At 38.3% G+C, this 12,662-nt stretch overlaps 1 protein-coding gene across 2 annotated transcripts in view; it reads left to right on the top strand.

The window, feature by feature from the left end:
- Positions 1-12,256, top strand: part of LOC120428165 (phosphoribosylformylglycinamidine synthase) — a 114,839-nt gene extending 102,583 nt beyond the window's left edge. The window contains exons 4-5 of one of the 2 annotated variants that reach the window (XM_039593145.2): positions 1,555-3,582; positions 11,566-12,256. In XM_039593145.2, coding sequence (XP_039449079.1) covers positions 1,555-3,582; positions 11,566-12,209 — 2,672 coding nt within the window. In that variant the 3' untranslated portion in view covers positions 12,210-12,256. The remainder of the gene's footprint in view (positions 1-1,554; positions 3,583-11,565) is intronic. The other variant, XM_039593146.2, reaches the window with a different exon arrangement.
- Positions 12,257-12,662: the final 406 nt, after the last annotated feature.

The following is a 12,662-nucleotide window of genomic DNA, read 5'->3' as shown; positions in this document are numbered from 1 at the left end:
TATTAACATTGAAAATCGGACCATTACTTGCTGAGATATCGACATTAGAAAATGGTGGGTTGTTTGGGTGAGACTTAGAAAACATGAATTTTCCTGTTTTTTAACCTTTGCATGGCATATCTCAGCAACTATGGGTCGTATCAACAAAGTTCAATAAAGAAAAATATAGAGAATTTTCTCAGCTTTTCAAAAATATTTTTTTCAAAGGTGGGCAAACATGGGCACTAATTTAAAAAAATGAAAAACTGCGACTATTTTCAAAAAAGTTACCTAAAAATGGTTATAACTTGAAAACGGTGCACTTTATCAAAAAATCACTAAAGTACTTTTTGATTGCAAATTCGATTTTACATCGAAAAATGAAGTTGAGAAATTTTTGCGACCAATATTTCGATTTTTTGAAAAAATCTGTATTGATTCAAAAAATCATAACTCGGTCAATGATTTTTTGCCCATTCTGGAAATTTCTGAAAAGTTGGCATTTTATGTCCTCTAAAACATATCAAAAAATGAAAAAAATTAAAAATAGTGTTTTTTTGCAAATCAACTTTTAGTGACAAAAAGTTAAATAAAAAATCACCAAATTTTTTTTACCGTGTATCATTTTTTTTCAGTGTAGTCCATATCCATACCTACAACTTTGCCGAAGACACCAAATCGATCAAAAAATTCCTTCAAAAGATACAGATTTTTGAATTTTCACATATCATTTTTGTATGGACAGCTGCCAAATTTGTATGGAAAATTATATGGACAAACTAATGATGCAAAATGGCTTCTTTGGGCATACCGAAGGCAGCAAAAAAGTTTTAGCCGGATTAAAAAATACAAAAAAAAATCGAATGACCGAAATCTCAGAGAATTGCTCATAAGTCAAACTTGAACGTCTTTTTGATATTTCTAAAAATGTTTGATGAAAGTTTTGACGATATTTACTAGTTTCACTCACATTGAAACGTGTGAAATTGTTTTAATTATAAAATATTTTGAACAAATTATTTCTATCTTCGTTTTTTTATTAACAAATAATAAAATAGATAAGCATATAAAAGTTTAAAATAAACCTTAATTTTTAAAAGGTATAAACTCACTTTACAAGTGGTCAACGGGCCATTTTACATGATCATTCAGAATGGGTCCGCGGGCCACAAAATATCACCTTGCGGGCCACGTTTGGCCCGCGGGCCATACTTTGGGCACCCCTGACTTAAAGCTTTTAAATTTGGAAATGGACGTACACATTATGTTGGCCTAAGTCTGTTCTAACCGAAACCAACCAGAAAAATCAAAATATTGTGCTCCAACATGGTTAAAAATGCTGTCCCAATTCGCCCCATGTGTCCCGATTGACCCCAGTTTACGGTACCGTACTTATATTTTTGCGATTTTCTCCATATAAACTTTGGATTTGGCTCAAAATTTGCACGAATACTTATTTTTGCCTAAGGCCTAAGGAATCGAATCAGAGGGTATCCTGATGTCGATTTTTTTATTGTCACCCTATTGCATATTCTGATTTGTCATTTGTTATATTTTTTATTTAACTTTTCTCAGGCATGTTACTCGTTAAGTTGGGAGGTCCTGTATACCGAATTGGTGTAGGAGGTGGAGCAGCTAGTTCTGTTGATGTTCAAGGAAATAACGACAGCACGCTAGATTTTAATGCGGTCCAACGTGGCGATGCTGAAATGGAAAACAAATTGAATCGAGTTGTACGGGCTTGCATCGAAATGGGCGCAGACAATCCTATTCTTTCGATACATGACCAAGGTGCCGGTGGTAACGGAAATGTGTTGAAGGAACTCGTTGAACCTGGATGCGCTGGTGCCGTAATTTTTTCAAAAGAATTTCACCTAGGAGATCCTACTATATCTCTTATGGAACTTTGGGGAGCCGAGTATCAAGAAAACAACGCTGTATTGATAACTCCAGAAAAAAAACAGTTGTTGATGAGCATATGCGAGAGGGAAAGATGCCCAATTAGTGTTGTTGGTTTCGTTACTGGAGACGGATACATATCTCTTATCGATGGTGACTTTGAAACTGAAAAATTCTTCTCAAGAAATAAAAGAGAAACATGGGGAAATTTGCCGTATGATATGCATTTAGATAATGTGCTTGGAAAAATGCCCCAAAAAGAGTTCAAATTACGTCGTAAGCCTTTGCCGTTACAAGAAATGTGTGTCGAAAACGTTACAGTTCTAGAAGCGCTAATGCGCGTATTGTCTTCCGTAACAGTTGGAAGTAAGCGTTTCCTAACAAATAAAGTTGATCGCTGCGTCACCGGTTTGATAGCACAACAACAATGTATAGGACCACTACACACGCCTTTAGCAGATTTCGCTGTGACCGCAGTATCTCAGTATAGTTTTGAAGGAATTGCAACCTCAATAGGAACCCAACCGATAAAAGGATTGGTTGATAACAAAGCTGGAGCACGTATGTCTGTTGCAGAAGCGATATCTAATTTAGTTTTTGCAGGGATCACAGAGCTAGCTGACGTTAAGTGTTCTGGAAATTGGATGTGGGCAGCCAAGCTGGATGGAGAAGGTGCTAAACTAGTGGATGCATGCAAAGCAATGTGCGAAATTATGAAAGATTTGAATATCGCAATAGATGGTGGAAAAGATTCGCTATCAATGGCAGCGCGTGTGAGCTCTGCAGAAACTGTTTCAAGTCCTGGAACCTTGGTCATATCGGCTTACGCTCCATGCCCAGACATAAGAGTAAAGGTTACTCCTGATTTGAAAGCGGCTTCGCGTGACATTGAGTCCACATTATTATACATATGCATTGAGAAGAAGTTCAGGCTAGGTGGTTCAATATTGGGCCAATGTTTCAATCAGCTAGGCGTAATTACTCCAGATATTCAAAACCCGAATGCTCTAGCCCGAGCATTCGTAACGACTCAGAAGTTACTAAAAGCTAACAAGTTATTGGCGGGCCATGACATAAGCGAAGGTGGACTATTGATATGTGCACTAGAAATGGCATTTGCTGGATTGGCTGGATTGAAGCTTGATTTAACTGAACTGTACACTGAGTTTAAACAGGACTCGTTGCATTTGCTTTTCGCTGAAGAATGTGGCTGGATAATTGAAGTTGAATCTGAAAACGTTTCTAGCATAACTGAAGCATATTGTTTAGCGAATGTGCCATGTTACATCATTGGTAAAGGCTTTAAAACTGACATTCGCAGTCCGGGATCATTGTGTGTAAATATTGGTAATGAAAAAATCGTTCATGCTCGCCTATTAGATTTATTCAAGCAATGGGAAAGAACTAGCTTTGAAATTGAAAAACGACAAGCTAACGAACAATGTGCTGCTGAAGAATATTCCACACTGGATTACCGTTGCGGCCCATCTTATTATTGTTCGTTTAATCCCGATATCGCGCACTTTAACAAACTGATTACACCAAAGCCAAAAGTAGCAGTTTTGCGTGAGGAAGGAATTAACGGTGATCGAGAAATGTCAATGGCATTGTTTGAGGCCAACTTTGAAGTACATGACGTAACTATGAGTGATTTGCTTAATAGAAGGACACTGTTAGACAACTATCGTGGTGTTATTTTCCCAGGTACGAAATTTATATGTAAGGAAACCACCCTTAATTTTAGGTTTTAAACTGCACAGAAAAAAATAATGTAAATTTGGAAGCTGTAATTTTGGAAGGTTAAATATTACCTCTTTTATGATGTAATTTTACCTCAATTTAGACTGAAAAAGCAACATTACACCAGAAAAGTGGTAAAATTACACATTTCCAGTGGTAAAATTACACCTTTTTTCTGACATAAAAGATGTACTCCTTCCCAGATGTAATATTACCATGTTTTTTTTCTGTGTGGATTCAGACTAATTATAACCACTTATTATATGGAGCCTAACATTTCAAAAGGGCACAACACTTTTGTAAACAATAGTGTATCCCTTTCACTCAAATGACAGTTTGCATAAGGTGTGAGAGGGACACACTCTTCACAGAAAAAAAAATCATGGTAATATTACATCTGGGAAGGGACATTTATGTCAGAAAAAATGTGTATTTTTACCACTTTTCTGGTGTAATGTCACTTTTTCAGTCTTAATTGAGGTAAAATTACATCATAAAAGAGGTAATATTCAACCTTCCAAAATTAAAGCTTCCAAAGGAGAATGGGCGAATTTGGTCCAAGAATGTACACGAACGGGACCAACTTTTTTCGAAAGATCTCGCCGAGACATGAGAAAAAGTCTTCTGGACCAACTCTCTAAACCCCGGGGTTCAAAAGTTACATGCTGTTGAAGTTTGAGTATTTTGGGTTAAAATGTACAAAAAAAATCGTATTTTTGCTATTTCTAAAATCATTTATAAAATCTCTGTTTCATTATGGATTTCGATTTTCTTGACTTCATTCGACGCGTATCAGCAAAAACTATAAATTCTGATATGTCTTAGCATGATTGAAACATGATTTCTCTTGTTTTTAACCGTTTGAACCGTTTGTGCAAGAGGCATCCCATAGAAACAAGTCGAAACTTCAAGGTTTTGAAACCGGATCCGACCCAGACTGCTTCAGTGAGTATGGAAGGCTTCAGTCCAATGTTGTAACAACTTATTAGGATGGTCTGAGTCTTCCGAGAACTCCTTGGCGTTAAGACCGGTGAGTCTACCGCCGTAATAAGCAAGATGTCGGCGGTTTTTGACCACTCATCATACCCGCATGGCTTCAGTGAGTATGGTAGACTACTATGCTGATGTGTTGGAGTGTCCTGGGTTCTCCTAGGACTGCCTGGAGTTAAGATCTGTGGGTCTACTACCGTAACAAGCAAAATGTCGACCGATTTTTACAACGGAACATACCCGCATAGCTTCAGTCAGTATGGTAGACCTCTTTGTTAATGTTTTGGGATGTCTGTGGTCATCCTAGAACTCCCTGGAGTTATGATCTGTAGGTCTACGGCTGTTACAAGGACTCCATGGAATGGTCCAGAACATCCCAACATAACAGCAATACAGTCTGCCATACTCACTGAATCTTTGCGGTTATGATGCGCGGTTAAAAATCGTTGACTTTTTTCTTGTTACAGTGACCCAAATATCTTAACTCCAGGGAGTCCTAGGATGACCAAAGACATCCCAACACATTAACAAAGCAGTCTACCATACTGACTAAAGCTATGCGGGTATGTTCCGTTGTCAAAACCGGTAGACATTTTGCTTGTTACGGTAGTAGACCCACAGATCTTAACTCCAGGAAGTCCTTGGATGACCCAGGACATACTAACACATTAGCAAAGTAGTCTACCACACTCACTGAAGCTATGCGGGTATGATCAGCGGCCAAAAACCGCCGACATCTTGCTTGTTACGGCGGTAGACTCACCGGTCTTAACGCCAAGGAGTTCTCGGATGACTCAGACCATCCTAATAAGTTGTTACAACATTGGACTGAAGCCTTCCATACTCACTGAAGCAGTCTAGGTCGGATCCGGTTTCAAAACCTTGAAGTTTCGACTTGTTTCTATGGGATGCCTCTTGCACAAACGGTTCAAACGGTTAAAAACAAGATAAATCATGTTTCAATCATGCTAAGACGTATCAGAATTTATAGTTTTTGCTGATACGCGTCGAATGAAGTCAAGAAAATCGAAATCCATAATGAAACAGAGATTTTATAAATGATTTTAGAAATAGCAAAAATACGATTTTTTTGTACATTTTAACCCAAAATACTCAAACTTCAACAGCATGTAACTTTTGAACCCCGGGGTTTAGAGAGTTGGTCCAGAAGACTTTTTTTCATGTCTCGGCGAGATCTTTCGAAAAAAGTTGGTCCCGTTCGTGTACATTCTTGGACCAGCTCCCATACAAATTTGCCCATTCTCCTTTACACAATTTTTTTCTGTGTTGTTTACAAAAGTTTTGTGCCCTAATGAAATGGAAAGCACGATATTATGTAATCATCTTAAAACTGCTGGCACTTCGTGGGGGTTTTGAAGTTTTTTTTTTTTTGTTTTCTGAAGCACTCCTTTTTTGCCAATCGCAGTTTTTCTCATAGTTCGACGCCAACATTTCAAAAAGCATCATGTACAAACCATGCGTTTTGAGAAAAACGCATTTCAATTCCCATTTTAATATAAAAGCAAAATAAGATGTTCTAATAATAACAAACGATGAAAAACGTTGCTTTCATCGATACTTGATCATCCAAATTCAATAAAACATTATTTCCGTCGTTTTATTTGAGAAAAACAAACATAACTCCTCTTGAAATCACCAACGTCTATATCACCCTGCTGGCATTGGAGGGAGCGCTTTGTAATGATTCGTTTTTCTTCGCCGAATGTACATGGCGCTTTGTTCATGATGCTTTATTTCGTCACGAGGTTTATGTAGTCTTTTGTTTGACGGGTTGCAGGGCTATATTAACAGGGACTGCTGATGGCAGAGATTTTATTTATGTTACTTTATTTAAAATCATGATAAAACAGACTTTACTGAAGTAACTTTTGCTCATTTTTGGTGGAGAGGTAGCTTATTAGGAGTACTTTTAGAATATGCAATAAACCAGAAAGTGTCAAAATGTACATGATGCCTTTTGAAATGTTACCGTCGAATTATACAAATTTTCTAAAAAAATCTTTCAACACCGTTAACTTTTACCATGTAAGCCTACAAGACGGCACTTTTCTGGCTCAATTTTGACATTTATTCGGAATCCTCGGAATTTCCACGTTCTTTTTTTTTAATTATTACACGGGACTCACATTTAATTTCTTTTAATTTAATTTAATTTATTTAGTTGTTTAAGCGTTACTTGTATGAAGTTACTATCCTAAGCTGAGATGTGGACTACCTTTCAACAGCTGATTAATTCAATGTAAGGATTAGAGTTTGCGGGTGCTTAAAGAATCGAGTAAATCTACTGAAGGAAAAAAAGTTTCACAATAACCTTCGAAATAGCACACGGGACTCACATTTACTATCAAGTCAAACGTGTGGTAGTCAGTGTGAGCTCTGTGGGATGAGGGAGTCAAACTAAAAAGTGGCCCCGATCGTTTGACAAAAATTGGTGTCGAGCCATCGGGGTTTCAGTGTAATGCATACTCTTTAGAAAAAAGCTAGCAGTTTGAATTAATGTAGGGTTGCGCAACAAGAGCAAAGTCGCTTCTTTATGGAAAGATTTTTTAAAATAACATTGAATGTTTAACATTGAATTTTTGAGCATTTTGAATTGGTGTCTACCCGTAGTTGCTACTCTGTTATTGACCAGGACCTCCAAGAATTGCTCCGTGGATCACAGATGAAGAGTAGGAACCAATCATCACCACTTGGCAACTTTCAAAAAAAACCAATCGAGCAAAATCCTTTGTCTTATGCTCGATTGGTACCTCCGTTTGACAGTTCTCGTGCTTCGATTGGTACTTTTGGTTTGAGATGTCCGTTCTCTAATAAGATCCAGGCTCTCTAGTCAAAGTTATTTATAGTCCTTAATTTTTCGTATGTTTTTAGATTCATTTCGAAAGCTTTCCAATTCTGTTCACCAAGCTTTTTGTGGTGAATTCTGGTCTTGTGGCAGGCCAAGGATTGATACCTAAGAGCATACAATGGCACTGACCTTCAGGGTTGCGAATGAGCGAGCGCTCACGGAAGGAGTGCTCGCTCCAGCTCCCAGTCAAATCAATCCGAATTCTGAAACGGAATCTAATTAGAATCGTACACAAATTCCGTTTCAAACGCAACAACCGGTTCGAACACGGAACCGGTTGTTGCGTTTGAAACGGAATTTGTATCCGATTCTAATCAGATTCCGTTTCAGAATTCGGATTGAGTTAACTTAGAGAGCCTGGATCTTATTAGAGAACGGACATCTCAAACCAAAAGTACCAATCGAAGCACGACAACTGTCAAACGGAGGTACCAATCGAGCAAAATCCTTTGTCTTATGCTCGATTGGTACCTCCGTTTGACAGTTCTCGTGCTTCGATTGGTACTTTTGGTTTGAGATGTCCGTTCTCTAATAAGATCCAGGCTCTCTAAGTTAACTGGGCTGGAGCGTGAGTTTTTACCAGGTAGCTCGTGCTCGCTCACGCTCACCGGAGCGTTTTGCGCTCACGTGAGTTGGTGAGCAAAAGTAGGTAGTTGTAGTTGGCAGCAATAACAAACAAGAAAGTGGTCAAACAAACAAAAGTAAGCAATGAATGGATATAGTCGGCGAACCGAAATATAGGTCCTTTTTTAAATTTAGAATTAGCCAAGGGGTAGAATGATTCACCCTTGAGTGAGCTAACAAAGAGCTAACTCTTTCTTAATATAAAAATTCATTGACGTGAAATGATGCACTGATATGTACAAAAAAATTAATTAATTGACAAATTATGTTTAATTTAAGTTTTAAGAATCCGGAGTTTTGACTCAAGGCCGTTTTAAAAACATCAAAAAAAGCAAAAAAAATGTTTTATTGGACCTTTAAAAAAACCCAGCAGTAAGCTTTATAAAAGTTATAATCATCCCTCATATTCGGAACATTATGGAGAATGTCCATATTCAAAAAATCACTTATTGAATCTGTAATTGAATATTTTCAGAGGCTTGGTAGCGGACGTGTTAAATATAATTTACTTGGGGGAAGAGTAGCCACCCTTTATGTGGTAAAACAAAACAATGGCAATTTATATTATTTCATTCAAATGGTTTATTTCAAACACTAGCAGCTTAGAGATTTATTTTTGTAAAAAAAAACTGTTTCATCAATTTACCCTATTTTCTAGAATGAGAAACAGAAAGATACTTTATAAAAACTGATCAGCCATTTCCAAGCACTGAACGATTTATTAAACGGAATGACTTTTTTTAATGGTCGAATGCTGGAAAGGTAGTCAACAAACTGTTTAGGTACATAAAACAGTTTAATGTTATATTTTAATCAACCAAGCACATAACATTGAATCGAACTTACCACAGCATAAATCTTCTTGAATTAATTCTGATCGCGCCCAGATCAGGTCAGAACAGATTTTGTGAGCCAGTACAGATTATGCTCTAGTACAGCAACACAAAAACAGACAGCATAACACATACAACAACAACAGAACATCCAGTGAGTGCCTGGAGTTCAGAGTTCAAATTAAGTAGCTTTGGCCAGCAGGAACCGACTAGCGGTTGGGCAATGCTCTGCGAACCGTACTACTGACCAGTTCAGACCATTTCAGACGCAGTTTAGCTAAGATTAAGTGTTTACAGTCCACTTTTAGTCCGTCCAATTACTGACCGCGAAATATAACTTAACGACTTTGAGAATAAATGTTTTCTGTTTAACCCGCGAGTTCTGATTTACAAGAGAGATACGATTTTGCACGGCACCGGGAATCTGACGCTAGTATGTGCGCAAACAAATTCATTGTTTTGAAAGATTTTCTAAGGTTTTCAGTCCTTTTTGTTTACGCGTTCATACCCTTCCCCCAGCAATTGTCTCTGCTTACCTTAACTATTATTAAGGTAAGGCCGATTCATTCGAAAATATTTATATTTTCAACTTTGACTGTAGGTCTCCAACATGATTTGACCTTTGTGAATCCAATTTAGTATTCAAAAACATAGTTAATGAAAATAAGCTATTCCTAAGTGATGTTTCAACTGACATGCTGCGCAAAAAAATCTAACTAGGATTGAAAAACAACAACTTTCTCAAAAACGAAAAACGATTCGATTCGCGATACTTCCAAAGTGAGCGCTCCGTGAGCGAAAAATGAGCGCGAGCGTGGGGCAAACGCGAGCTGACAAAATCGGAGCAAACGTGAGCGTGGACAAACGTGAGCTAGCTCGCACAGCGCTCCTCCTCACGAATGAGCGAAAAATGAGCGCTCACGAGCGCGTGAGGATCGCAACACTGCTGACCTTGTTGCGTGCTCTTTTTTTTAATTTATATTTATTCAGATTTTCTCTTTCATGTACATTCATTCAGTTAAAATATTATTGAGTGTCCAATCACAATCGATTACTTTTCACCTCAATTTTAAATACCAGCAACTTTCATTTATTCATTTATTGTAGCTATTATCGCTATTCAGTGATTTCAAATGTAGGAGGTCCTACATGTACAAAAGGGAAAAGGGTTGTTGCGTGCTCTTCGGTTGACATCCAGGTAAGGAACATCCTGGAAGGAGCGCAACTAACTACATCCTGTTAGATCATTTGTATGATCTTGATCAGAACAGTACAGCTCTGGTTCCTTGCAAGTGTCCTATTTTCTTACCTCCACGTTGGCTTGGTTTAGTCATCATGATGACAAAGTGTAACCTAGCTGGTGGCCTGTGGAAACGGCTCGTAAACCTTTGACCACCGCGGGTCAGAGTCGAGACGGCTGAAAGAAAGGGGCGCAACAATGTGGGAAAGGGAAATAATTTGTGATTGTAGACGGTATTGTTTTGATTCGCAGTATGTTGAGTCAACTGCTGTGGATGTACCTGAAACATCACAGAACGGGGTTTCTATTCTTTCCATTTTTATCTACCATCTATCTTTTGTTTTTATTTTGCTCAACTGATTCAAACTTATTCACTGATTCTTCTGTTTACTATCCACAATTTGGTTTTGATTTTATTGTAAATTTTGGCTGATTTTAGCATGACGTACTTTATGGATTAAGCCTTACTCAACTTATGAAATGATTAAAGGATTAACACAAATATTAGTATTGTACTTTTGAAAAACTTTAATAAAATGCTTAGGACCAAAATATTGTAACAAAACACCGCGACAAAAGAAATAGCAACAGATAAACAATAAACACGACTCAACAATAGGGAAGATTCAAGGAGAAAACAATACCCAGTAAATAAAAGTTAGATTTTGAATTCAAACTATTAATAATACATTTTTCGCTTAAATAAATGTTAAAAGGGACACTATGGTTAGCCGCTTATACTTACATCAAACCCAACACAATGTACCACCCCCGGCTGAGTTAAAATGCGTAACCGGAAAAGTAGGTGTGCATGCCTGGCAGGAACACTCAATGCGTGTTTTAGCGTTTTGCTCGTACTGACTCAGAGCAAGGGTGAGATGTAGGTGTAAGCGAAGTGCGTGTTCATCGGGAACATGGTGGTCACAGCCCGTTCTTACACTGAAAATTGCGAATTCTGGTTGTGTTAAAAGTTCAATATTCGCCTAACGAGTAGGTTCTTGAATTCAACTTGGCATTCAATGTATTTATCCTGTTCTTAAGTTCACAGATTCCAATCAAGTTTCTTGGATTCTTATAGCATTCTTAATCCTTATAGTCAACTAAGCCTCGGTGGTTTGGTGGTTAGCATTTTTGTCTGCTGACCCACAGGATGGGGGATCGAACCCCGCCGCGAGCTAATGAATTTTTCGTTCATATTCAAGTGTTCAGAATTCCTTCTTTCCATAATTTCTCGATAGGAGCAGAACCCAGAACCTTTCGCTTACGAACCCAGAACCTTTCGCTTACAAAGCGAACAGCGTAAACATTCAGTCACGCCTACCCCTTACAATTCAAATTGCGTGGATGACAGTCAAACTTCATTCAAACATGTATTTTTTATTGCATTCCAGGAGGATTCAGTTATGCGGACACCCTAGGATCTGCCAAAGGCTGGGCTGCGTGCATATTACATAGTCAGGTTTTGAAATCGCAATTCCGAGCATTCAAATCTAGAGCGGATACATTCTCCCTCGGTGTTTGCAATGGATGCCAACTGATGGCGCTACTTGGGTGGATTTCAACTGAAGATGACCTTGATAATTCGATCGATGTGCCAGATGTTGTTCTTATACAAAACGTTTCAGAGCGGTTTGAGTGTCGATGGAGTACACTCAAGATTTCTGAAAGCAATTCTTTTATGCTACGCAAGCTATCGAACAGTATATTGGGATGTTGGATTGCTCATGGTGAAGGGCAATTTTCATTTAAAAACAAACAAGTTTTTGAAAGTTTAAAACGGAAAAAATGCATAGCTATGCAATACGTCGACGATAACAATGAACCGACCGTTGCGTATCCAATGAACCCTAACGGTAGCATAGAAGGAGTTGCTGGTTTATGTTCCCCAGATGGAAGACATTTGGCAATCATGCCCCATCCTGAACGCTGCACAAAAATGTGGCAATGGCCATATATCTCAAACTCATTTAAATATCACACATCTCCGTGGCATCATATGTTTGTCGAAGCATACAATTGGTGCACAAATAAATGAAACTAATACCATGATCTGAGTGAAACAAATACAATTGATTATCTATATTTTTGCAATTTATTTTCATATTCAATATCACTAGCATGCCCACCAGAACGAGGATGGATTGTGCCTCCAACCGCCGCCAGCGATTCCACCGGAGTAGGCTTGGTGATGTTTGTCTTAGCAGGGAGACTACTCCCATACCTGGAATGACTTAACGGCCTAACAACAACTAAGGCCAGGATCGACACTTTACCTCCCCATCCGATGGAATCGTACCCATGATCATCCGCTTACAAAGCGGACAGCGTAACCATTCGGCCAAGCCTGCTACTGTCGTAACTCAAGCTTTATATTTTCATTTGAGCGCACTTGGGAGCGAACTTTCGTTTTGTTCTATGATCTCACCACCCACCACATAAAACTAAACTGTTCGCTTCAACATCAAACACCAGACTAACGACCTCTCTC

The sequence above is a fragment of the Culex pipiens genome, chromosome 1 (assembly GCF_016801865.2).
Source record: "Culex pipiens pallens isolate TS chromosome 1, TS_CPP_V2, whole genome shotgun sequence".
Lineage (NCBI taxonomy): Eukaryota > Metazoa > Arthropoda > Insecta > Diptera > Culicidae > Culex > Culex pipiens.
This window is presented reverse-complemented; position numbering and strand designations above follow the sequence as displayed.